At 49.4% G+C, this 27,923-nt stretch overlaps 1 protein-coding gene, 2 long non-coding RNA genes and 1 other non-coding gene across 4 annotated transcripts in view; 3 read left to right on the plus strand and 1 right to left on the minus strand.

The window, feature by feature from the left end:
- DPYSL2 (dihydropyrimidinase like 2) overlaps positions 1–27,923 on the minus strand; it is a 90,788-nt gene that overhangs the window by 32,657 nt on the left and 30,208 nt on the right. Inside the window, 1 exon segment of the mRNA XM_032470944.1 lies at positions 26,011–26,195. Coding sequence (XP_032326835.1) covers positions 26,011–26,195 — 185 coding nt within the window.
- LOC116660780 lies at positions 843–12,838 on the plus strand. The gene is made up of 3 exons (XR_004316403.1): positions 843–922; positions 10,648–10,652; positions 12,827–12,838. It is a non-coding gene; the product is annotated as an uncharacterized LOC116660780 (long non-coding RNA).
- Positions 9,404–9,477, plus strand: TRNAA-CGC. The gene has a single exon. It is a non-coding gene; the product is annotated as a tRNA-Ala (tRNA).
- Positions 17,131–27,237, plus strand: LOC116660779. The gene is made up of 3 exons (XR_004316402.1): positions 17,131–17,217; positions 18,995–18,997; positions 27,228–27,237. It is a non-coding gene; the product is annotated as an uncharacterized LOC116660779 (long non-coding RNA).

Here is a 27,923-nt window from a genome sequence, read left to right on the forward strand (position 1 = left end):
CCCTATAAGGCCACAAGGCACCAAATAGGACCAGTTATCAATCACATTCTCCTCTCTGTGTCCCCCCCAGACACGAAGCGGGAGGACTGGCATACAGAAGGCGCTTAATAAGCACAAGAGGGACCAAGCATCACACGTGCCTCTGTCAAGCAAGGCCCCAGGCAGCTCCAGTACCAGACCACCCTTCCTCCAGGGGCCCAGCCATGGGACTCTATGAGTGAACACGCCCATCTGAGGACCCCTCGCCTTCCATCAGAGCCCTCGGAGCACACAGCTCTGCGAGGCAATGTTCTCATCCAGCCCTCCTGAATGCTGGCAAGGGGCCCCACTGCCGGGGGCTGGCGCTGGCCAAAGAAAGGATGGTTCACTCGAGTGTAATTCATACACTTTGAAGATGGGAGTAATAGCAAAAATAATTCATATTCACCAAGGACCTCCTATGTGTCTAGGACTAATCCACGCATCTTCCCTGGATGAGCCCTTTAATCCTTACACCAGCCCCCGAGGTAGGAGCCAGGGCGGGCCCCAGTTTTCAGTTAAAGGAGCTGAGGGGCAGGGAGACTGAATAACCTGCTCGTGTAACTTAAAGCGCACCAGGCAGCGGGCCTGGCCCACAGAAGGCACGTGACGTCCACACCGGCCCTGCCACAGCCACGCGAGGCCCTGGCCAGAACTCGGGCAGGTGGCCGTGACGTGGCCTCAGCCGGGGCAACTGCTGTCTGGCAGGGGCGAGCTGGGACCCCCAACGTGGGACTCCAGTACCCCTACTCCTAACCACCCCTGTCCAAAAGCGAGCGGGGAGGGGTGGTTAATGGAGAAGTGAAATTCAGTCCTATCCCTTTATTTTTTATAACTACAGCAAGCAGTTCAGTAATTCAGTAAACAGGACACCTGTGTACTCAGCCTAACCATCGCAGGCATGGTAACGGCTCGAACCCTGAGGCACCTGGGTTTGTCTCTTTCCCAAACTTTCTTTAACGTAATGTTGCTTTGAAAACGAAACGAGTATATTTGTATAAACCAAGTCGAGCTGTGAGGAACTGTTCGGTATCCAGCGATCACTGCTAGAATCATTACGCCAGATCGGTGGGAACAAGGGTGGAGGCCAGAGCCTGTAAAACGTATCTGTGAAACAAACAAACAGCCTCTTTAGGGATCTGATGATCACCAAGCTTTGGAGGAAACAAACTGTGCCCCTGAAATACTTAAAATCTATTTGGGGAAAAACAACACACTAAGAGGTACATGTAGGAATGACCCTGCTCCATCCTCGGGCTGCTGCCCTCTTCCTGCCCTGCCCTTCCCACCGAGCTCGGTAAAGGGCTGAATCTTGTTGACGCCCCAAGTTCCTGCCTCCCCTTCATTCTGGGCCTGCTGCACCCCAGCCTCCCCTGGCCTGAACACGCTCCCATCACCTGGGGTGACTGCCCGCAGCAGCACCCCCTCCCCCCGCCTCCAGATGATCCTCTGCAACTTAGCCTCCACCTCTGGGAACAATTTCCTCCTGGCTCCTCTCTCTCCCCGCCATTTTCAGTGCTGGGTGCCCAGGAGTACGGTCCTGCTTCATCAGATCCCACTCACACATCTGACTCCTATTCCAAAGGTCCGAGCTGGGGATCTGAACAGAACAGCGGGCCTTTCTCTGTCTGGCTCCTTTTTTTCTTGCTCTCATCTATCTTTTCCTCTCCCCTTCCTCCCACCATTTCCTCTCTTTCCTCCCTCCCGATCTCCTCCCTCCCCGGTCCTCTGCCTCCCACAGTCTTCCTGTGTCTTGGGCTCAGCCCTCACTGCTTGATGGATCTGGGGACCCATGCCCTCTTCAATCTCACACAAATCCCCATGATCAGCAGCTGGAAGCAGGTGGGACCCACAGGCTGCAGCCACCGTCAGGGCTGGCTCCTGCTGCACAAAGGCAGCTGCCCACCAGAAGCACCTAGAGCTCCCCGCACCTGCAGCCACTGCCCCCCGCCCACCAGATTTCTCTTCCCTTAGCCTGGGCCTGCTGGAATGAGGTTGCCCGTTCCTTCCAGACTGCTGGAAGGTGACTCTGGAGTCCAGGAGTGAGAGCCAGAGACAGAGGGTGGGAAAGGAGAGTGGGGAACAGGGCAGAGAGAGGGCCCAGATTCCAAACCCACGACCTTGGAAAGGCCTCTCGGCTTTTCATTCCATGTTCACAATTTAACACAAGGCATAACCAAAGCTCTCCACTTTAGGGAAGCATACCTGCTCCTCCAGAGATTTTTTAAAAATAGGAATGGGACAATTGAATCATTTTACAATTTCATACCACTGCACATACGTATTTGACAGCAACAATATCAAGCTCACATGGGTACAGCGCTTCAGTGGTTCGCCAAGTGCTACCCACGCCCTGTCTCGTCTGATGCTCAGACTAGGCAGGCAGGGCAGGTTCACCAGGCTCGCGTCACAGACGAGGAAACTGGGGGCCACGGGACTTGCATGGAGTCGCGCAGACACTGACACAGAGCCCGACCCCCAACCAGCCTCGTTTTACAGCCTTCGCCAACCACCACCTTCTCGGCATAGCTATGACTAGCGCGCCCCTCAACCTCCCAAACCTAAACCCTCTTCTCTCATCGAAAACATACGCAGGTTTCACTTAAGTGGGCAGCTAATGAACTTGACCTGGGGGACACGGGAGGATACAGTCACTGTGAGTCAGGGAGATTCAATTTGGGGCGCCAGGTAAGAGCTTGTCCAAAAGTCAGCACCTTATAAAATCTTTCCCTTTGAAGCTTGGGATGGCTTGCACATGGCCTCTTTGCACATCAGATCAAAGGCCAGGCTCATGAACTCTTTGTGTGGCAATGAAGGGCCATCTCTAACGCATAAGTCCTTTCAGAGGTGGTGATAAGTGGAAATCCTCTCCTTGACTCATCAAAAGCAGACATGGGGAGACTGAGAACCCATCTGGAGGCAGCATGGGGTCAACCTGCCAGGAAGGGGCCCCCAGAGTCGACCGGTGGGCGTGGGAAGGGAGGGAAGTGACCCCCTTTGCCCAAAAGAGCTTTAACTTCAAAACCAGCCTCCATGGACTTGACAGTTTGCTCTTTGTTCACTTCAAATGGAAGCGCTCGGGCGGAGTCTTGCCCATAGGGAAGGCATCACCAGCCATGGATGGTGACAGCAAGTCAGTAGCACTGAGCGGCCCTACAGGACTTCACGGTTTGTGCACAGTGATGCTACGAACAGCCCCCGGGTTCTTTTACTAATTGCTTATTGATATAAGCAAGTCTGGCAAACTCCCTTGGAGAGACTGTCTGTTAGTGGCTACAATCAGCTTCAGATCCAGGGACCCTTAGAAATGATTCTTTTTACTGAGGAGGAATCTGAGTCCCAGGGAAGTTTCAAGAGTCGCTAAAAGACACATAATAAGATGTAGCAGGATTAGTCCTAGGTCTGAATGCAAACTCTGCACTGTTTCCTTTACTTTTTTTTTTTTAATAACAGGAGGAGATATTACTGATAATCCCACCATCCCAATAACAGCTATTAACCTTTTCCCATATCATCTTCCAGATCTGTCATGCGCGTATGTTTTCTGTGGGTGTAACCACAGGGCACGTTCACTTTTAATTGTGGCTTCTTTCGTAGTATCATGTCATCTGAGACTCTTCATAACTCCATTTCTTTTGAGAGTTATTCTTGGGGGAACCTACTACAACTGCTTCACCATTCCCCTGGTCGAACGGATAGGCTGCTTCCAATTTTCCTCTTTTATGCATACTGTTCCTATGAACGTAATCACGCAAATAACTTTCCCCTGACTTTAAACGGTTGTCTCTGGAGAGGATCCTATGGTGGGGATTACCGGGTGAGCTGCGGTTCACAACACAGATGACCACGTTGCATTCCAAATCATCATTGCTTCGCACTGCCCGTGGCAATGCATCAGGATGTCACCCCAGCCAATGCTGGCATTGTCACTTTATTGCCTTGCTATTTAAGGGAGTAAAAAAATGAAAAAAAAAAAAACAAAGCTCTTTTCACTATTCTAGGCCATCTCTGTTTCAAATAAATGGCCCACTTCCAAAACCCAAGTAGGGGACTAAGTCGTAGATGAGAGAGCAGATCCACCAGCTGTACGGAGAGGTTACTAACTAAAACAGGATGAAGTGGCTACGGCCACCATCACGTTCTGTCCCCCAACCCCAGCTCTTTGCTTTGTCCATCTGAGCCCTAAGATGACTCCCACCACGTTCAGCACACAAGCCGGAGGCCAGGCAGCAGGCCTCAGGGTGCACAGTGCTAGGCTGTGCTTTCTCTTGGTGCCAGGTACCTTCCCAGACGGACAGACATCTCATAGGAAGTGCCAGCCCCAAAGCGGGATGACATTGTGGCCCAGGGAGAAGGCAAGGAAAGCCAAAGGTGAAAATTCTAGCCCAACTCATTAAAAAGCAGAGCTTCCAACTCCAGGCCCATGGAGAATTTCTCCAAGAAATGTTGAAATCACAGGCAAACTGTGGAAGAGGGCTGTTTCCTGTAATGAGACAGGCATCCTGAGTCTCGGGCTGGACACAAGCCCGCTTTATGGCATCTCATCTCCAGACACCGGTGGGAGAAGCACAAAGGTTGCTTCAGGCTAGTGTTTGGATCGGGGAATTCCTCTAAGGCTTCTGAGGTCCTGGGGATTCTCACGTACAGGGATTTGCAGGCCATGGAGCTGGCTGCCTCTCAAATGTCCTGATCAGACAGCTGGGCCTCAGCTCCACCAGCTAAACACGCTCGTGTTCATGGAAAAAACTGTTAAAGAACCACCCCCCCAAAAAAAATTAGAGGACCAGTAAGTTTTGAGAACCAGTAAGTGTCATGGCGTAGGAATGGCCTCCAGTGCTGTAACTGTCCACGCAGAATATGCTGGAAATAGAGTGGGATAAAACCCCACGAGGCCCCACTGCCAGGTTCAGGGCTCTCACTGCAAGCTCACCCATCTGGGGTTGAATCTGGGTGCTGCCACTGGCGCTCCAGGGTCTTGGGCTTGATCCCCCCTCCCAAGGCCTTAGTTTGCCCATCTGCAAAATCGGAATAGCAACCAGGCTACTTCATGGTACAGGAGTCAAAAGCAAAAACTCTGGAGTCGGGCTACCCGAGTTGGCGCCCACGGGCTGTACAACCAGGATCCTCTGCCCTCCCCGGGCCTCAGTTTTCTCATCTGTCCAATGGAGATACCAGTACCCACTCAGGGAGTTGCTATGAGACGGCATTTGTAAAGGGCAGTGCCCGCCAGAGGAGGTCTTCTATATGCATTTGTTACATAAATTGGAAGTAAAATAGGATTTGTCCTGAGCACATAAGGCAGCTTGACCTAATTCCTGGCACAAAGTCAGTCTTCTCCAAAGGCTCAATTGTACTCTGTGGTATAATGTGTGAAGGGGGTCCCGGCTTGGGCATCGTGGGGGCACAGGATCTAGGAGGTCAAGGGTGCCCTCCTGTGCTGCTGGTGGGCCAGGTGGCAGGGGCAGAGCTCAGGCAGGGACCCCGGAGGACTAAGAGTGTGCGGAAAGGGGCCAGACAAAGGCGGTACTGAGAGGAGGTCAAGGCTCCCGGCGCCACAAGAAAGGCATGGAGCTTTGAATTATTCATCCAGCAGAGCAGTCTTCTGCATAAAACTGAATAAGGCGAAAACAAACACAACAAACTGTCCTGTTTACCCAGCAAGTAGGCACGAGTCATAAAATAAAAGGCAGTAAACGCCGGAGCAGGAAGACTCACAGAGACCCTCTGTCAACAGAGAGAGAGACTTTTCACCTCCCGGGGAACCTCCCCCCAACGCCCCTCCTGGCTCCTGGAAACCATCTTCCTATCAAATGGAATATATTAGGAACACATAAATGCATTCCTTGTATCATGAATCAAATGCAAGAAAAACGTCCAAAGCGGAAAACACAAACTAACCGGCATTAACGGAGTCCACGGATTTCCAATCACAAGCAAAGAAACCTGATCTTGTCCTGGAAACATCACTTCAGTGCGATCTCCAGCAGGCTTTTAGAATAGTGAAATTATGTATGTTTGCAAAACCCCCTAAGGGATCTGGTAACTACAGGCTGGGATGGATGACCTGGCTCTCCCCTCCCACTTCCCCTTTCCACGTAGGGAGGGGAGGACCTACAGGAGGTGAGTTTCCTAAGAGCTGGAAGCCAGGGCAACCAGAGGATCTGCAGATTTCCTGTGAAGACCCCCTTCCATCAGCACAAAGCCCCGGGCACAAGGACGATGACCAGAGAGGATGCGTACGTGTGTGTGTCTGTGTGTGTGTGCACACCTGCATGTGCACCTGCGTGCGTGTGATGGGGGTGAAAGGGTTAGGAGGTGGGCTACTCTACTCCCGTGGCCTCCAGGCTGCTTTTAAAAACTTGGGGCAACTTCCCAGTTTTCACCACAAAGTCTGCCATAAATAAATTCCAGACCGCAAACAAATGACAGAAAGCGTGTAGGAAAAGTAATGATTGATGGGGACCCCAGGGGCCTGGGCGGAGGGGAGGGCCCGGAGCAGGGACAACCTAAAGGGACCCCGACTGGGGCTGGCTCAGACTCGGCTTGGAGGAGCCCCACCTCGAAAAGGGGTGGCAGCTGGCCGGTCGGGCCAAGATGAGGTGGCTGGGGAAACATGTGAGTAATGACACTTCCTCTGTTTGTCTCAGCTTTCGGTTGCCCGGGACTACCAGACCACAGATTTAGGGCTGGCCTGCCAAAAATAAGAGATGACAGGGCTGTGCGGAACATCACGAAAAAATAAAAGTCACACCACAAGGCTTTCACGTGCAAAGACTAGGTCTGTCTGTTTTCCTTCCTGCTGGCTCCTTGCTGGGAAGGGAATCCGACTAGAAACTCAAGGACTTGCACCTCCCTAATTAGACAACGATAGAAACATGCATACTTATGTACATAATGTGAAGAATGATGTTAAAATGCTCCAGCCCAAGCCCCAAGGTCATTGCCAAGAATAGGAAAGAACAAGGAGCAACTTCATCCAACAGGGTAGTGTTTACATTCCTGCTGAAGTCGATAATCAGACCAACCCTGTGACCTGATGGCAATGAGCTTTCTCTGAAAACACGGACTGAAACAGCGGGACGCTCACACCCTCTACAAGCCAGGACGCCATCTGCGGACGCACACCTAATGACACGACAGAGACAAAAGCGCCCAGGGCAAGCGAGAACCGGCGGGAACCCGGGGCTCTAATTAGCAAACCGAGCAACTCTTCCCCCCGTGTACACAGCTGCTGTGGCCCGGTCTCACTGCGCCTGGCAAAGAACAGCCGGCGCTCAGACCGGAGCTCAGCCCAGAAACAAAAGCACGAGGAATCTGGCCTCTAATCTGTTTATTCCAACGTTGCACAATTCTCCTTGCGTCCCCTCCAAATAAAGGCGGGCAGGGAAGGAAGAGTTGGTGATGTCATATGTTGACCGGGACCTTTCGAGAGCCGACATAATTGACGGGTGTTTTCCTCCTAGAAACCTGGACTGGATTCAAAAACACAGCATAACATCTCTGGAGCCTGAAGCACGGCCCTTGTACCACGATGCGCTCCCCATCGCGGGCTGAGGGCTGGCTGTTCAATGGGCCCTTTTACCCGACAGCTGATTAATAAGACTGACTAACAGCCAGTGTATCTGGACAACAAGGTTTAAGCCCGATTAGGGACTCCGTTGTTCAGGGAGCCTTCATTACACTTTGCAACAGTGGGGGCAGGGGGGCGTTCAGGTTCTACACGAATACCACCCGCACAGCCGAACACAAATTCAAACACTTCCTCGCATTATGTTCTCTTCCTTCCCAGGAATGACAGGGGCAAGAGATAATAGCCCAGATGACAAGGATAGCTCCAAGGGAACGTGCTTTTTATAAGATCCCTTTTAATGCAAGAGCACTTAAACACCAAATACTTGGGAAACCAGAAAGAATTGAGGAAAGAAACAAAACTTTCTGTTCACCCAGCATCCAAAGAAAATCACTACTCATATGCTGGGGTCTGCCCCTGCAATCTTTTTTTCCTACCCACTTATTTGCACACACATACATTCTTTATGAAAGCAGTGCCATAATATCACAGTATGTAAATTATACTTCAATTTTAAAGCCCTTTTAAAAAAGAAAAGTGGAATCAAATCGGACACAGTGATCGAGCCCTACCTTTTTTTCCACCAAAGTACTATAAACATATTCATATTAATAAATATTTCCCACAATGGTTTTTAATGGCTACATACTATTTTGTCCTAGAGGTGCCAAAAGGCACTTAACCAATCACCTATTTTGGTCATTTAGGATGTTTCTAGTTTTTTCTCATCATAAGTAACATTACAGTGGACATCTTTAGAACTAAATGTTTGCACATAGATTATTCTGGGTCAAGAGGTATGAGTATTTTTTCTTCATAAATTTTTAAAGCTCTTGTCAGATTTTTGTCTTACTGCCCTCCAGAAAGGCCATGCCAGTGGAAACACCTTTCGGCAGTCCGTGAGTGCCCATTTCACTGCAATACTGGGTATTAGAACTCCTTTTAATATTTGAAAATTTAGTAGACAAAAACTTAGCTACAACAGACTAACAATTGTTCTCTCACACATTTCTTCACCTCTTCTTTCCCCAATGAGGTCCATTGCCCCCTCCTCCAGGAAGCCTTCAGAGACCATCAAGGTGGAAGCTAGCCACCTGCCCCTCAGACCCAGCAGAGTACTCACCTGGCTTTCTAAAACCGCCTCCCTCGCATGACTTTCCTGGAGGCAGTGACACTTCATTATTCAAATCTGGCCACTGAGTCCTCACTCAGACTCCATGAAATGGCCAGAAAGGACCTCCAGTCGGTCCAAAAAATTGCCCTTCGGGAGAAGTGGTTATAGATGCTCATTCAGGTCCTGTATCTTCCTACTTTCACACAATTATGAGAATCTCAATCATCCGGTCCCCCAGCAGAAGGAAGACTTGAAATGTGAACTTCAGTGAGGGAGGGCGACAGCACCAGTCAGGTACACTAAAGCACCAAGACGTGAGCAAGGACAGGAAGGCAGGAGGCGGGACAACGATGAGCCAGAGACAAAGATTCCCAACAGCCAGAGACCACGCGAGGGGGTCGCCCGCCGCCCAGCCCTTTCAAGGTGAGCACAGTGCGATAACACGGACTCAGGACAATAACCCTGGGCCGGCAGGAAGGGGTTACACCAGGTGCTGGTCTCTCCACTCAGGAGAAACCACGCGCTACCTCTGAAGAGGAATTTTTCATCAAAATAGGTTAAAGTGCTTTTGTTTTAAAGAAGATACTTTTCAGGAGAAAAGTCAAAAGGGTCTTTCAGGAAGAAAAGGACTTAACATTTATTATGTGCCAGATACACGGTCCAGACCTTGTACCCTCTCTCAGATTTAAGCCACCTCAATGGGGAGGGTACAGCTCAGTGGTAGAGCACATGCTTCGCATGCACGAGGTCCTGGGTTCAATCCCCAGCACCTCCATAAAAAAATAAACAAATAAATACAACATAATTAATTACCTCTCCCACCTCCAAAAAAAAAAAGAGAGAAAGTCATATACTTAAAACAATTAATAAAAACTTAAATAATAATTTTTAAAAATTTAAGCCACCTCAGTCATCTTGAAACATCATATTACTGATCAGAAAACCGGCTTAGAATTACCATGACTCAGCAATTCCCGCTCTGGGTATATGCCCCAAAGAATGCAAAGCAAGGATTCAAACAGACATTTGTGCACCCAGGTTCACAGCAGCACTAGTCACAATCGCCAAAAGGTGGAAACAACCCGTGTCCAAGGAGTAGATTTTAAAATGTGGTCTAGACACACAATGCGGTATCATTCAGCCTTAAAGAGGAATGAAATTCCTTGCAACAACATGGATGGACCTTGAAGACGTTCTGTAAGGGGAAGAAGCCAGCCACAAAAAGACACCTACTGTATGTAAGACCCACTTACACTGAGGTTCCGAGAGCAGCCAGATTCAGAGACAAGAAGTAAAACGGGGGTTGCCGAGGGCTGGAGGGAGGCAAGGAGGTTAGTGTTGAGGGCAGGACAGAGTTTCCATTTGAGAAGAAGAAAAACCTCTGGAGCTGGATGGGGGTGACAGTTGCACAACCATGTGAATGTACTTAATGCCCCTAAGCTGTACACTTAAAAATGGTTAAAAGGGTAAACTTGATGTTACGTATATGTTACCACAATTTTTTAAAAAGGAAAGAAGGAAAGAGGGAAAAAAAAACTGCAGCTCCTCTGAAAATGGAAATCACTGCCCAGATGGTGTGCAGTGAGGGCAGAACTCAAACACCACAGGCCAAATCCAGAGGCCGGGACCCCCTCCCTGCCCGGACCTCCCTAGAACTTCCTGCCGCTGCTGCTCACACCCTGGAAGACCTGCCCCAGCACAACAAAGGCCTCGTCACGCCCTCCTCCGGCCCCCCCTCAGGGACTGACTCTCCAGCAAAGAGGAGTCCTCTGCCCTAAACACCCCCCCCTTGCCTGCCGGGCCACACCCCGTCACAGTCGGTGTCCTGGTGACTGTGAGAGGTCTCGCTGAATTTTGACAGTAAATTGAAGGGGCTAGAGACTGGAGAGGCGCTGAAAAAACAGGAAGCAAGGGCTCACCTCCAACCACAGGGAACAGGTAACAGAGACCGTACCTGCAGTTCTAATGGCTAGAACAGTACCTACCATGCGGCCCCATAAAGGTCAGCTGAACGGCTGAGTGACAGGAGGGATGAATGAAGTTTTTCGCAGCAGTGGAAACCACAGAGCTAATTAAATTTGCTTACACAGAGCAATAGCTGTGATGGCGCCGGGAAAGGACCGCATCCTTTGTGCTGTTACCTCCCCCACTCCGCCCACATCAAGGCAGCCTCAGCCACCCAGCACCATTCTCAGTTCTCAGTTTTATCAGGTGCTTATCACTGTTACGTCAGAAGCATCCGGAAAGCAAGGATGGAGTCCCCTGAAATCGAGTGCACGGACTGAAACCACGTGTCACATCTGATGCCCCCAGCAACATGCCAAGCAGGACACGTGCAGGCCCGGGAGCCAGGTGACCAGGGTCTGAGTCCTCTGCCAGCCTCCTATTAGCTGGGTGGCCTTGGGCAAGTCACTTAACCTCTCTGTTCTGCAGTTTCCTCGTAGGAAGTGGGGGACACGTCCCGCCCTATCGATCTTGCAGAGAGAGGGAGAGGGGCCCAGGAGAGAGCCAGTCCTCGCCCTAGAGGGCCCGGGCCTGGTAGGCTAGAGAGGGTGCCAGACGAAGGACACTGGAGCAAAGAGGCTACAAGTTCTCACGTCACAGATCAAGCCAACTGTGACTGAGGGTCAGTGAATGAGTGGACTGACCTTAAAGTAAAGCCTTGGAGTCAAAACCACAGTGAGATATCACCTCACACCCCCCAGAGATGGCTGTAACCAAAACGATGGAAGAGAACAAGTGTTGACGAAGATGTGGAGAAACCAGGCTCCTCAGACACTGCCGGCAGAAATGTAAAATGGTGTGGCCACTTTGGGAAACAGCTGGGCAGTTCCTCAAAAAGTTAAAGGCAGAGTTACCAGATGACCCAGCAATTCCTCTCCTGGATACATACCCAAGAGAAATAAAAACATACGCCCACACAAAACCTTGTCACAAAAGCCCCAAAGTAGAAATAACCTTCATGCCATCAACTGATCAGTGGATAAGCAAGATGCAGTATATCCTACAACATAATATTTGGCCATAAAAAGGAATAAAGTAGAGATACACATTACAACATGCATGCGCCTTGAAGACATCATGCTAAGAGAAAGAAGTCCATCACAAAAGGCCATATATTGTATGATTCCATTTATATGAAATGTCCAAAATAGGCAAATTCATAGAGACAAAAAGTAGACTAGTATTTGCCACAGACTGGGAAAAGGCGGGTAAGTAGCTAATTGATATGGAGCTTTTTGGGGCATAGTAAAAAATGTTCTGAAATGAGATGGTAGCCGAGGGGAGGGTATAGCTCAGTGGTAGAGCATATGCTTAGCATGCACAAGGTCCTGGGTTCAATCCCCAGAGCCTCTATATTAAAAAAAAGAAAAAAAAGGTTAAATAAATAAATAATCGAATTACCTCCTCCCCTGCCTAGAAAAATAGATAATGAAATTAGATAGTAGCGATGGTCACACAATTCTGCAAATACCCGAAAAAACACTGAAGGTACACTAAAAGAGTGACTTTTATGGTAAATAAATTGTACACAATTTTTTAAAAAAATTTTAATGAGCAAGTGTGGTTTGTGTAAGTCAACACACACCTGCATAAATAAATAAATCATGAAAGAATGAATGAATGGAACCTAAACTGATAAGACTTTTGTTACACAGCATGTTTTCTTGCTGGAAATCCTAAGAACAAGCAAGAAGAACAGACTGTCTTTTGCAAATTGCCTTAAGGACAAAGAGAATGAGGAAAACCAGGGGCCGAGCCAACGCATGAAGAGAGAGAATAATCAGGAAAAATAATATTTTCTGGTGCAGATGAAAAAGCCATCAGTCGCTAGAGGCCATCTTCCACTGGCAAGGAGACAGTGGAAACGGAGGATCTGTGTCAGAGGCAGAAATGCTGTGCAGCACGTGGTTTCTGGACCCCCTGACACCCTTAGAACTGAGACCTAAAAGGTCAAATGCCCAGTCGCACAAGCCAAGGGACCCAGAAAATACAGCGGCTGAGTGATTACTTTCCATCCCCGGGCATAACAGAACCCATTTCTTTTTTGTTGATCAGCTCTTCCAGTTCGTCTTTAAGAAGCCTTTGCCATTTGATGAAAATTCACATTTCCACACAAAGAGGGAAGAGAACACCTTCTTGGGTTATTTTCCGGAAAGCAAGCTTTCTTGGAGGTGAGTTTTTGCGCAGTGGGGAGGCTTCTCCCGCCATGAGCAGCACTTGCCGGTGGTAGTGAGCTAAAACGCACGTAAGCATCGTAAGCATTGTACAGACAGAAGTATGCTCCGTGGGGGAAAGGGCACGGAGGCGGAGAAGCTCCTGGGGCCTGGTTTCCCTGCTGCAAAATGAGGAGACTCAATAATCAACCTCTGAGTCCCAGACACAGCCCAACCTAGAGCTTGGCATCAGGTGTCAGACTACCATCCACTCTCCAGGAGCAAAGATTTTGGCATGGAAGCTTTACCTGCCCTTTGAGCCAACCATTAATTAAAAGCACCCTTTTCTGCAACATAAAGAGAGAAAATGAGCAGATATTCTGAAACTCCCACTAAGCAGATGTCAAATTCAGCAAAGTGAATCTTCCTTTTCCAAAATAAGATAGAAAATATGTTTTCCTGGGCTGGGATGGGGCGGAGGGGACCGCTCCAATAAACAGAGCTGAATGTTTTCAGCAAGAAAGGAAATCCAGGTGATGGTGAGGATGTACCTCTGTAATGACAAAGAAAACGCACTTCAGAACCATGCTGAGCATTTTAATTGACTCTCAGCGAGAGAAGAATAAGAGAAGAGGTGAATCATGAAATGAGAGGTGATGACGGAAGTCAATCAGCACAAAACGAAGTTGGCCCTGCAAACATCTCAGGATCCAGGCGTCACGATAAAAAGCTTTGCCGGTCAAGGTCCACCTCGCCTCTGTACACCCTGATCAAGCCCAGCCACATCCATCACCAAATCCGTACAGCAACCCTCCTGGGCAAGAAAGAGTCATCCAGGCCTTTCTGACAATTGATAAAACCAAGACAGAGACGTGGGGCAACTTGCCTGAGCTAATACGAGCAGGGTCAAGACCAGAACGAAGGTCTCCTGATTCCCAGCTCGAAGAAGATGTGTTGTCAAGAAGCTGAGGCCTCAAATTCTTTCCGTTACACCTCATGCTTCTCCTTGGATGATCTCCATGAAGGAAAAAAACAATGCGTGGAGCAGCAACCCCAGCTCTGAGACACTGTTTGATCTTCTTCCCCGTCTCTGCTCCTCCTCAAAAAAAATGCCCTCTGCCCGAGGTGTTTCCCCAGCCAGGCTCGGGAAGAACAGAGCCTGACTAACCTCTAAAGCCAGCCAGAGAAGCAGGGAAGGACGACACCCAGGCAAGGGCACGGAGACCTCTGAAGCAGCCTGTGTGGCGGAACCCAGCACAATCTGGCCGTGCGTGGAAAAGGGCTCCTGGGCCTCCCAGAAGAGAGATTAAGTTCAGTTGATGAACTCCTGGCATTAGTTACTCTTCCTGACTGCTCTCCAAATCCCCCCTGGGATGTAGAGGGAAATCTAGGTCATCAACCCGGGGCTTCTGTCGGGAGACTGGGGACACTCGGCACACCACAGTCTTGGTGAGCATCCTCCCCCACTGCTGGGCACAGCCTCCTGCTTGGGGACAGAGGGCCAGTATCTGATCACTTTCTTCCTTCACATTATGGAAAAATTACTTTTAAATAAAGGATTGAAAGTCAAGATAAAGCTTGAACACTAAAAATCTGTCTGTTTCTTGGAGAGGGGTTATTAGATATTAGCGCCATGCCCCATCGCAAACTGCAGGCGGGCACTGGCTCTCGGACGTTTGGGAAGCACCTAGCATGATGCCAGCCACACAGCAGCGTTCGTGAGCACACTCTGTAGTTGTTCAAAAGCAAACAGTGCTCGTTATGCTGTGGTCTGAGAGGGTCATCAGCCCAGAGCCTGGGCTCAGCACCCTAGACCTAACATGTGCACGCTCCGTGGCTTCCGGCGTATCACGTGGCTTCTCCCGGCTCCCCATGTCTCACGGGTTGCATGAGGACACACCCACCTACCTTGAGGGTTGACAGAAGGTTTAGAAATGGTGTGTACGGGGCTTGTGTGGCACAGTCCTCAATAAATGGCATCCATCATCTGCTCCCTCCAAATCACCCCACTTTCTTCTGCCATCTCTCGTGCAAGGACAGAATCATGCAGCAACCACAGCAACCCGCTGTGGTTCCTTGTAGGTCGGTGGAGGGGTCCAGACAGCAGCTCCTAGCTCATTCCCTTTCAGAGCTCATCAGAGGACACGAGAACTCAACTTACAAGCCCCTTAAAGGAACAGTGACATGTCTCTGGGTTTACCTGGGCAGCCCTGGTTTTCGCTGTTGTCCTGGGACTACAATCAGCAGCATCCGTGTCACTCTCAAAAGTGCATCCAATTTGAGCAATAACTTAAATGCCCATCCTACACATCGGGCTGAAGCCCCACCTAACTGTGCAAAAATGACACTTGAAACACACCACCCCACATGTACACATACACATATACATGGATCATATACAGTTGTCGTGAACTCCCTTAGAGTATCTCTACCCACTTGTCAGCTATGGAAATTGTAATTATGGAGGATTTTTGCTGGACTCTGCATTTCTTCATTTCAAATGTTTGGTAAAGAGCATGCACTATTTTAAAAAATTAAGAGCAAAAGCTATAAATCTACCGATTTTACTAAAAAAAAGAAAAAAGAAAAAAGAAAAAAAAAACCCACAACCACAGGAGAATATAGCTCAGTGGTAGACTGTGCTTAGCATGCATGAGGTCCTGGGTTCAATCCCCAGTACCTCCATCACAAAAAATTAAAAAAAAAAACAAAAAGAAAAAAACACACACCACCAATTCTGAGCCAGGCTGAGATACTCTGTCAAGTTTGCATTCAAAACTCTGAAGCAAAAATTGCATTTCGTCCAAAACACTAAGTCCGGCCCCCCTCCACTGGGCTCAACGTTGCCCTCAAATTATCTGTCAGCCCCTCAGGGCACAGTTATTCAACTAAACTCTCTTCTTGCCTTAATTATGGATCTGTTCTGCTTGCTTTTTTATCTCCATAATTTGTGGAGCTAATGAACTACGGCAAAAAATAAAATAAACAACTATAATAGAGTCCTGGTTAAACAGAATAAGCATGAGATACGTACACTGAAGGAAAAGCAGCCGCCTGTCCCTGCCAGAACTGACCACCGATGGGTCAGGGACCAGCGCTGGCATCTCTGAGGGGTCCGACGCGGTCCTTTTCGTTTGACAAAAGAGGAACGCGTCCCTGGCCGCGCCCACCCAGAGAGAAGCGAGCTGTGTCCCACAGAACTCGCCTGCCACGCGTCTCTGAGCGTGAGGCCCTGGATGGCTAAATACTTCCTCAGCTCAAACACCCCCTGGGGAAGAATTTGTCACCCAGGCTGCCAAAGGAGTGACCCCAGGCCGTGCACGGGATGCTCGGTGAGCCACAGGGCTGAGGGAAGGGAGATGTTTGTGCAGGAGTGCAAACCTCCTCGCAAGGACGCTGATGAATCCACCACCAGAAACGAGGGGTCCAGGCATTCAACAGCACAGTAACGACCTATTATAACGTTTGCCCCCTTTGATGCCTTTTTTGGCTGAAAACGCGAATCTAGCAAGAGGTGCTGACTGGATGAGCTGCTTCCTGGTGGCGTGGCTTTGCATCTGTGCAGTCAAGTGTGTTGTCGAAAAATTTAAGCTCCAAATGCTCCAGGGGTTATTTGGAGGAGGAAAAAGAGTAAAAAGGAAAATTTTTATTTTTTGTTTTTGGTATAAGAAGCCACCTTAAAGGGCTTCTCATAGACGGTTGTGTTTCCTGCTGTGTTCAAAACAGGAACTCTATTACATGAGCTTGAAAATGAAAGGAAGCTTCAGCTTTCTTCCTGATTCCCCACAAGTGGCAGTAAAGAGAGATAACCCAGCTGGAATCAGCTGGCATCTGACAGCATCCTTAGATCAGAAGAGATGAACAGGAGATACATAGATAGATAGATAGACAGACAGACAGATGGATTAGATAGATGATACAGATTTATATAAATAACAGCTAGGTATACAGACTAGACATATAAGATAGATGATAGATTTTTTTAGATATAGATGATAGATTAGAGAGGTAATTGAGATACAGATTAGATGGATAGATTATAGATTAGACAGGTAGACAGATCAACTGATCAACTGATTCACCCATGTGCCAAACGTGTCACAATCATCATTTTTAAACAGTATAGCAATCTCACCCACTTTGCCAATAACACTAAGAAACAGCAATCTACTGTCTCCGCCTCATAGACATAGAAATTACCATCTAGGAATATCTTAGATGATCACGTCCAAACAGAAAGTGCTGGCAAGGGAAATTAAACTTAGATCTTCTGATGGTCGGAGCTCTCCCATCCCTGTCCTATCCTGTTCCTTGCAATCTCATCCTCTGAAACAAGCTCCAGTTAATTTCACCCAGCTGTTGGTGGGGAGGGAAAGAGAGGAAGAGAGAGAGAGAGAGGCTGGGACCGAAGATCTGAATGGTTGCCTTAAAAGTCTATGATTCTATGTTATTACCAGGCTCTTTTGATTTTTCCCTCATGGGCTCCCCACAAGGAGGGATTCCAGTTCTGACCTATGATTAGAGGGAGATTAGGTCATAAACACTATTGATTCAACCTAAAGACAGTAGGGTTTTCTCAGGGAAACCAGCACAGCAGGTGGCCCACAGGGCTGGGCACGGCAGTCCACATCCCAGCCCCACTCTGCCTTCAGCACCCTCTCTCGTCCCACCCCCAGCCCCATCCTGCTCATCACCTCTCACCCCACTGACTCCAAGTCTTAACCAGTGCCCTTCCAGGACACCAAGGACAGCAACCCAAGGAGGAGGCCCTTTGCAGTGATGTGAGCTCAGCCCCATCCTGTTTCCTAAGCTTCTGGAGAGTACCTAGGTAAGGAACCCACCCACCCCAGGTCGTAACAGTGTTATCTCCCTCCCTTTGCAAAGAGGTCAGGATATAGCAGGCACCTGAGAGCAGCAGGCACCTCTAGCTTTGAGAAAACCTCAGCAGACATTCATTCAGTTTCCACAGAAGTCCAACCGCTGGAATAGGTACCTAATGGCTCTTAACCCTGGCCACCCACTGGAAGCTTTACAACTACCAATGCCCAGGCCCCCTAGAGCACAAATCAGAAGTTCTGGTCTCTGTACTTAGTGAAAACTCCCCAGGGGATTCTAGTGTGCAGTGGAGGTTTGTAACTACAGCCCTGGCTCATTTGCAAAATTCCCTTCACAGGACAGTCAGCCTTGGCCACAGAGACCCCGCCCCGCCCCGGCCGCATCCTCCCTATCATTAGGGGAACAATTTAGTCACATTCAAAGAGAGCTGGCTCCCATATGGGTTAACCAGAAAGAACTCTAATTTCTCCTCACTGCCGTTCCCCTCGGTCATTACCACGGCAGTTAAGACAGACGAAGGCAAGCCATGCGGGTAAATGGCTTCACCTAAAAACAGCAGCCCGGTCGGAAGCGGAGCCCTCAAAGCCGAGGGAAATCAATAATCATTTCCCGAGAAGAAACAGAAAGGTCTTCTCAAAGAGGAAAAAGTGGGGCAAAGCAGGGGAAGGGCCCCAGCTGGTGATCCGGGACCAGAGCTACGGACAGTAAGTAGGTGGAAACTCTGGTTCCCTTGGCCAACCGCTCCCTAAGACAGCCACTGACCCTTTAAAACACTGTGTACCACTCATTGTTTAAAGAAGGGCAGAGCCTTCACCTATTAGGAAAAGACACTCTCACGAAACGCACAGCAAACCGACGCCAGTCTAGGCGGGGAAATGAAACGGGTGCTCCGTCCCAGTTCCCGTCTAGAACAGAAGGAAGGATCTTAAACAAAACCACTGCAAACTTACAGTGCGGTCAGGAGTTTTCCCAAGTGACTAAATGGGTATGTGCCTTCTTCCTAAACACCCTTTCCCCCTGCAACTCCGCTCAGAAGCTGTGTAGGGTCCAGCCCCCTTGCCAGGCTTCGGAGGGAAGGTGAACAATGAGGGGAGGTGGTGATGGAAGAGGGGGTTTCCAACTGGGCTTCCCCAAGCCCTCGGGTCCCCCAGAGGCAGGGGGGCTGCCAAGAAGGGGAGGACAGGGAGCCAGGGGCGAGGATCTGGGCTCTCCCACAGCCCATTTCAGCCAGAGCAGCCCTGCTCTCATCAGTCTTACCTGCCGGGGGGGGGGGGGGTCCCAGGTCAGATTCCACATAAGAGAGTGGCCCCAGGACAACGATGCTAAAGATCCCAAGAGTAGAAGGAGCAGTGGGGTCAAGGTTTTGGTCCAGACTCATTCAGCTGTTCCCCAGGCAGCTTCCATGTGTGCTGGGGGCCATAGAATAATGGATGGGGCGAGCCCACATGCTTGGCACTTCTCTGCCCAGCTCACTCAGCCGGCACAGGGCACACGGGCATCCCCGGACCCGTGTGTGTCATGTGGGCTCCTATCAAGCCATGAGCGAAGCTGAGCACGTGGAGCCTGGCCCTCACATCCAGAGGCTAGAAAGACCTTGCTGAGGCCCCACATGTCCATGTCCCCCACCACCACTCCAGGCTCTCGCTGTCACCTTGGGCCATAGGACTGATAGGACATTCCCAACAGTCTGAGCATCCCGCTCCATGGAAAGTCAGAGAAGAGGCTCCGGGAACATCCACCACAGAGACTCTCCATGTTCTGGGTACAGCACCCACAGGCAGAGTCAGAACGGGATCACAGAGGATGCAGGCACCTTCTTAAGAGATGGAGGCCACTCCCTCTGTGGGTGGGATTGATGCCCAAAGCCAGTTCTCAGGGCCAGGAGCCAGGCAAGAAACCCTGAGTAGATTAGGATAACTGCCACAGTGAACATTATAAAGGAACTAGGGACCTGCTTCCAGAAGGTTCTAGCAGACCCTAAACTCCACAGGGCTATGAGGCTGACTGGTCGATCCAACCCAATAGCCTCCCTCGTGAGAAAAGCACCTAGTGAAGTGTGTGCTGGCCCTGCAGGAGGAGCTGTGCGACCCCTCAGGACGCCTCATCTGCCTCACTCCCTTCCTGCCTTCTGCTCAACACCAGGTAGGAGGTGACAGGCCTGAAATATCCCAGGGAGTGGACAGATTCTTCCAGTCCAGCCATTCGTGGCTGAGATTCACAGGGCAACACCTGAGCAGGCCGTCCTGTGCTGTCCGCTTGCAGGAAGCACCCCCACCTCGTGTCCACAAGCGAAATGTGCGCCCTCGCCCACGTGGGGCCGGGGAGACGCCAGGAGGCGCAGACAGACAGCGCCCACAGCGCCAGCCCATCGGATAATGTGGCCTTCTAATCGCCAAGCCACAGGCAGATTCTGTGGCGGCCACTTCGGTCCTGGACTTGGAGGCGTTTGTCTGATGTGGTCGGGCTCTTCTGTAAACACTTTCTAAGCTGAGCCAAATGACTGATGCGAAGGGAATCATCAAAGTATCGATTACAGACACATTCCCACTACAGTGTGAGTGTGTGTTCACACGTGTGGACCCATCAGAGGCAGGGCGCAAACCCAAATGCCACATGGATGAAGAAATGACAAGCAGTGGATGTGCCACAGGGACACGCCGAGCCACGTCCCCCAGGAAGGCCGGGCCAGCAGGGCCGTGGGAAGCCACCCCGCCTGGATCTCAGGCCTCCTGTCTCCCACGCACATGGCTCTCCAGGAAGAGTTGGACCAGCCCAAGAGGTTTCGAGAATGACTACTGAGCCCGCCATGGTACTCGGGGACCACCCTGTGTGCTCAGAGAGCAAACAAACTCCCGCCCAGGAGGACCAGCACCAGGGCCACTCTCCCCACCTCCTTCCAGAAGACAGAGGGCGCCACCCCCATCCATGATCTCAGGCTGACGCTCAGACTCCAGGCTCCCCCGGCCTATCCCCCTTCCCCCAAATGCTGCAACAGCAGACTGGACCACAGCCACGGGGGGCTGGGGCGGCAAAAACAGAGGTTCTGTCTGAAGAGATAGCTGCTTGTGGGGAGGGTATAGCTCAAGGGTAGAGCACGTGCTTAGCATGCACAAGGTCCTGGGTTCAATCCCCAGTACCTCCACTAAAATAAATAAATAAACAAACCTAATTATCTCCTCTGCCCAAGAAAAATAAAATTTAATCAAAAAAAAATTTTTTTAGAAAGACAGCTGCTTCCATGAAAATGAATGCAGTTAAACATCAGACGTGTAAATCCTCCTCCCCTCCCCAAGATTCTCAGTCCTCTGGCATCTCACTCAGATGAAGCAGGAAACCAAGTTCTATTAGCGCTCAAACTCGTTCATCCATTTCATTCATTCATTCATTCATTCATTCATTTATTCCACTGTAAGGCCTTACTGGAGTGCCTCTGAAGTGAGATGCGGCCGGGTGGGTGGGGAACATGAAAACAGAAGAGGCAGAGGAGCCTTGATCAAACTGTAACACAGGATGAAGGTTCTAAGGACCATGGCATTAAAAAACCAATGTTGGCCAAGGCGCACAGAATAAGCAGTACATTAAAACTGGGAAGCGGGGCAGGGGGCTTCAGGATGGAAGTAACACCTAACCTGGGCCTCAAAGGGTCATGAAATTTCCCAGAGGCAGAGAAAGGGGAACGGGTATCCCTGGCTGAGGTGCCTGACAACGGGAGTCCCGGCTGGGGCAGCGGGACTGTGCTCTGCTACTTGGAGTGCCTTCTCTGAGCCAGAGGGAGCCTCTGAGGGCTTCAGAGGAAGAACGTAGCACCATCAGTCTGGAGGAAGAGCCCGGGCCGCAAGGAGACATGCAGGCTGCAGACGTGGGAGACTGGGGTAGGGAGACCCTCAGAAAGCTGGGGCAGAGCTCCAGCAGAGACAACAAAGGTCCGGATCAGTAAAGGAAGAGATAACACGCCAGAGAGAATGCAGAGACAGAATTAACCTGATTCAGCACAGGGTGACCCCAAGGGTTCAAGCCAGCGTGACCGAAGAGGGCAACCCTCTCCAGGGTTGGGCGCCGGGGGAGAAACAGGAGGTCAGGAGAAGAGGATGAGTCTGGCTGGGGATAGCTGGATGCAGGAGCCAGGCACCTCTGGGGAACCACATCTAGAAGGGAAGTGACAATTTCAGAGTTCAGGAGAGAGGGCCCCTTCTAGCTCTGAAGCCACCTTCTGTCCTCACCTGGCTGTGCTCAAGCCCCGTCCTGAACTCTGCTGTACGAAGAAGCCCCCTTGTGTGTGGTGCTGGGGGCTCCCCGCCTCCCCACGGAAAGCCTTGAGTTCAGGTCAGCAGAACAACATTCAGGCTCCCCTCTCTGAGTACGGGCTTCGATCCTGAGAGACTTAGAGCCTGCAGCTCTGGCACGGACCCCGGGGATCCAGGCTTTCCAACAGCTCGCCAAGCGCATTTGACAATCACCAGACTCAAGCACAGATTCACAGGTCCCGTCAGCAGACTCTCCACTTCAAGGGGCTGGGTGGGGCCCAGGAGCTGAATGTTTGAAGAGGCACCACCAGTCACCCCAGGGGACCCAGCTGGCCGACCATGCTTGGAGAACCCCTGCTCCCAGCAAAGGTTCAGGTCAGACTCTCCTGAAGCTGCAGCCCCTTTTCTCTGGCTCTGTTGAGAGAGCAGAGCTCTGGGGAGCAGGGGGAGCAGGTCTCTGCAGAGATGGGAGGTTGCGGGCACCTAACGTGGGACAGAATGATAATCACCACCATGCCCGAGTGACAACTGCGGACCAGGTACTGTTTTGAAGCCTCCACGGTCCATCTTTGCAACAACATTTGGCAAATGAGGCAACTGAGGCTTAAAGCAAAGTCGCACAGCTGGCAGGTGATGGCGCCACAGTCACAGGTGTTAATTCCACACCTGCCACCTGCGCTGAGGAACCTGCCTTTCCCTGTGGCCTCAGTCTTCCCCGCTATAAAATGGAAGTAACTGTTCCCACCTGCTTCCTGGAGATTGTGGGGTCTTAGCAGCTCTGATGATCTTAAAGCCCCAGCAGTGAGGTGCCAGCAGTGCTTTCCCCAAGCAGCACGCTGGCCACCTCTGTGACCCCAGGCCAGTCTGGATGCCGTCTACAGGGCAAGTCTAGAGCCACTGCCCCGACTTCACTGGTCAGAAAGGGCAAAGGACGTTGCCTCTGCCCCGCACTGAGGGCCCCGTACAGAGATCTCATTGTCCAGCTCTCAATGAGAGGCTCTGTCTGATGGCAATAATATTATTTTCTGCTGCTGACGTAGCACCTCCATTTCTAAACTGGGAATATTCAACTGCATTTTCCACTGCAGGCAGTGCCCTTTGAGACAGAAATAGAGTTTCCACTGTCCCGTGAGCCGGGAAACCCACAGCAAGGGGCAGGTGAGGACTTATCAGCAGGTTCAGGGGACACAGAGAAACTCTGAAAGATGGAAGGAAGGAGATGCAGGCAGTGTGGTACCCATTTACTTCAACAGCTTGTTCCTACAAGTCTTCACTTGAATCTCTTCAAAGTGCCTGAAGTATTTCGTTCTGGCCTCAATATTCATTAAAGAAGCTACCATCGCATAGAAAGAGCAGGTCGTAGGTAGCAACGAAGTCCCAGTAAGCTGGCTATTCCTCTTTGCAAGGCTCTCTCTGGAAAGCCTGCTCCAGTCACCCATTCGTTTGAAGTAATGCAGACTGCATGACCGGCAAGCAGGAAAAAATAATTCCAGTTTCCTCATCTTGCATCATTACCACCCATCTCCTGACGGAAGGGCAGGCTGGTAGCAATTGTATTATACAGGTCGGTGACCATGGCTGGGCACTTGCAAGAGTGGTTAATAGTCTTCTCAGGATATAGAAGCAGTGGAGTTTGGGGGTGACAACCCTGATCACATCCCCATCACCACCTCCGATCACTTCCGTTCTTTGGGGTTTGCTCAGGAAATCCCTCTACTCTTTGACTGCATCACAGACTCTGCATTAAAATACACTTGCATTCCGCTCAACTGAGCAAGGCAGGCGGTCTGAGTTCTCCCTTCTCCTTCGTTCCAATTTGCCATAAGGGCCATCTGCTGCCTATTCCGGGGCCCCGGGCCAAGTGCATGACTCGTGAAAATGTGACTCGTCCCTGCACAGAAGGCAACCATGTAGAAGGAAGGGAAAGAAGCCCACGGCCACCGAGAAAGAAGGCGGGAAAGAAAGTCAGGGCATCCGCAGGAAGGGATGGGACCACATGGCGAAAGTGTTGGGGGGAGGGAAGGCAGAGAGGGACAAGGAGGGAGGGCCACCAAATGGGTCACGTGTGAGGCGTGAAGAGGTACATTCAGGAGTGTAGGATGGGGTCTTCCAAGTAAGGCGGAGGGAAAGCAAAGCTTTGGTGGGTCTGCAGAGTGAAGTACATTTGATTAGAGGCAAACTGTCTCTGAGCTCAGCGAGTCACCAAATGTGGGGGCAGGAAAGGACCCCTAGGGGCATCCAGTGCAAATCTTTCACTGTGCAGACGAGCAGCCTAGAGAAGCGAGGTGACTTGCCCAAGGTCACACAGCGAGTTGGTACTGAAGGGAAAGGAGATCAGATCCCCAGACTTGTAATTGGGGGTATTTCTGCCTCAGGGGGCTGTCACTCAGCCCAATGACAGATGCCACTGACCCCTCCCTTGGGGAATATTATTTGTGACTTATTAACATTCCATGACTAAGGCACAAGCCTAAGAGCCCCGCAGGGACTCCAAACTGAGACAGATGATAACCCTGACATGGTCTTCCTGGCTGACACCCAAGCAGTCTGTGCTTCTCCAGGCTCCAGTGTGGCTCCGCGCCGGCCCTGGAGGAGGGTGCCCACTGGTGCCGCTGAGTCCTGACAGACACCACTGACAAAAGAGCAGGGGAGGACACAGGCCAGGGTCCCAAGGTGAGTGTAGACGCCGCCCTGCCCCCATCCCCGAGAATGGCACCCATTGGGTTAGAAGGTAACACAAAAAGTGTTTCGTGTATCATGAAAGAGGCAGTAAGGCTCCAACGTGGAGGCTCTTCCTGGTCAGGGATGACATTCCCAAAGACTAGGAAAAACATAAGAAGGTAGGTGTGGGATTTAAAATCTAGAAGAAGGGGAGGGTATAGCTCAGGTAGTAGAGTGTGTGCTTAGCATGCACGAGGTCCTGGGTTCAAACCCCAGCACCTCCACCAAAAATAAATAAATAAATAAATAAACAAACAAACAAACAACCAAATAAAATTCCCTCCCTCCCCCTATAAAAAATTTTTTAATAAAATAAAATGTAAAAGAGCTCAGACCAGAAGGGAATGGCAATGCTCTTCTGGGTGGAAGGACAGACAAGACGAAGCTCAGAAACAGACCCTGAAATTCCAGGTAAAAAAAAGAAAAAGCATCACTTTGAAAAAAAATCAATAAGATAGGCTTTTCTAAAGCATAAACAGCTGAGTTCTTTCCATTTTGACCCTCTTGTGATCTCAACTATAAGCTTTTAAGACAGAGTATATCTTGAATTTCACTGTTGGATAAAATCTTAAAAAAAAAAATGTGTTTGTGACAGGCCACTGTGCAGCTTGTCAGGCTCCTCAAAATCAAAATGATATCCGTCCAAGCAACCATCAGCAGGCATGCTAGAAACTGACCATTCACAAACACACTCTCCACATCGGTTAGGAAACAGACTTTCGATTTGGCTGACCGAAAAGCGTAAATGGTTCAGAGCAGTATATAAGGCGCACCCAGCTGTTTGTGTTTTCATACCTAAACAACAATCCGTGGGTCCCTTTCCAAGCAGGACTGCCCAATTCCATTTATATCAAGCCAGGCCAGGAGGTAAGCCCTCCATTTGATTTTCTTATCCGTGAAAATGAAGCTCCTGGTTCAACAGTTCATCTGCTGTACCCCATCCTCATTCCAAGAAGAGACCCCCTCAGGAATGCTTTAAAAGCCACAAATCAAATACTTATGAGCAAAGGCTCAAAACTGAAAACCTGGAAGATTACTCCAAATGCTGTATTTTCCAAATGACCACAATCAAATCACATTTGCGAGTTAAGGAAGACAAAAGTTCTGGAGCAGAGAAGGCAAGAAGCCACTTTTTTGCACTTCCAAATTCTCTAGAAGCATGTTTTCAAGTTAACTGGTGACCTCAGAGTTGGACAGAGAATGAGAGTGAGGGAACAAGAAAGACTAAGGCTGGCTGACCCCACCCCACCCCCTTCCACTTCTCAGGTCAGCAACCTTTAGAAGGGAAGACTCAAACAACACAGCTTCATTCTCAAACAATAATGGTGCCCAGCTTCTTTGGATTCTTACTGATCATGGTGGTTCCCCCAGCCAGGGCTGCCTTGGTGCCTTGAAAGAAGTCATCAGCAGAGGTCATCCCCTGGTCAGGCATCTGGAAGCGGGTGTGGACGTCAATTCCTCCAGGGATCACCATTCTGGAATGGGCTTCGATGGTCTTCACCCCTCCTGGCACAATCAGATTCTCTCCTATTTGCCTAAATAAACAGGGTAGGCGAGAACAGTTGTCAATGAAATGTCCCCAAATCAAATGGGATCTGACAGACATTTTCACCAAGCCTTAAACTATCCTTCACAACATTCCAAAGACTGTTCAGATTTATTGTATTATTTGTAATGTGTGCACTCCCTACCCCCTAAGAGGCAATGCAGAGCATACCAGAAAACAAAATTTAAATAAGGCATCAGAGACTCTGATCAAAGACATTTAGTTACCAGAAAACCCCTATGATCAAATGATAACAAAGTCCCAAGATATTTACATAAAATACCACTACATTTTCTCTGTAACACACTCAGTTGAGCCAATTATCCTATAGCCATGTTCTTCAGATCAGGTTGCACTTTACAAACATTGATTTTCACCATATCCTTTCCAACAAAGAGAAAATAGGGGTAGAAGGGCAGAGGGTAGAATAAAACAGAGCAAAAACTAGTAAGTGAACACTGGAATTGGAACTACTTAAAAATGTGGAATCATGTGATCAGCAACTCAGATAAAAAAGGCAGAAAAAATAATATTCATGATGTTGGGGGACATGGATTCATTTCCAATTTTTAAAAAATATCTTTGCTACATCTTTATGCCAGTTTTTTGAAAAGGAAAGGAGGAGCTGGTAAAGTTCTAAAACAAATTAGTGATGACTAAAAATAGCACACTGTCTTGTTCACTTCCAGGCTAGAGTCTTCCAGACCAGATCATGCTGCTTTCCAGTTGGGGGAACATGGAACATGAAAGTCATGGTATTTGAGAGCCTGGAGCTGAGACTGTCACTAGCAAACACACATGGAGAAAACATTAAATGTGGAAAATGTTAAAACCTGTTTTAGGTTCATAAATCAGGGTGTGAGTTTCCAGGCAACAGACACATCACTACAATTTTCCCCTCCTCTGGACTGGATTACTGCTAGCACTTGATAAATGCTGCTTATTTAAAAGATGTCATTCGCTGTAGTGTTTGTCTTTAAACAGATGTGCTATTTCTCCAGAGCCCTGTGAGTCGTCCCAGTCGGAAGGGCACGAGGATACTGGGATGGCCTCAGCTCACTTAACCCTCCAGGGTCCAAAAATACCCTAATTCAGTAAGGGCTCTGTTGTTTTCTCCTTTGCCACACAATACACAATAAACACAAGGGCAGTCCTATTTGTGTTAGTTGCCACTTAAGGAATGAAACCTAAAATTCCCTTGGGACAAGGCAGTGATTTGTCTCTGTTACTTAGTAATTAATTTGGTGTCCTTTGGCCCCAATGACTTGGATTCTTGATTAAGAAAGCAGATGTACTGTCACAAAAGAAGAGGCTGTACTTCACGTTTGTGTCCTTTGAATGGGCAATCCACCCCACACAACTACATTCTAGGAAAACCTTTAGTATATTCAATAGCTCATAAACAAAGTAATTGAGCCGGCAACAAGATGTTGTGTCACCGCAGTTAAAAATAGTCAATTACATAACACAGAAGGAAATGCGTGGGCATGTAAATCATGGCTTTGAATTCCGTAAACCTGAGTTTGGGCATGTAAATCATGGCTTTGAATTCCGTAAACCTGAGTTTTCAAATTCACTAATTATCTCCAATCAAACTGGGCTTAAATAGATACTTAGTGAGTCTCCCTTTGAAGTCACTAAAGCTTGGTACTTTGTGTGTGAATTGTAGGTAATGCTTAGGAACACTTTCAGGTACACACATTTGTCTAGAAAATGA

The sequence above is a fragment of the Camelus ferus genome, chromosome 31 (assembly GCF_009834535.1).
Source record: "Camelus ferus isolate YT-003-E chromosome 31, BCGSAC_Cfer_1.0, whole genome shotgun sequence".
Taxonomy (NCBI): domain Eukaryota; kingdom Metazoa; phylum Chordata; class Mammalia; order Artiodactyla; family Camelidae; genus Camelus; species Camelus ferus.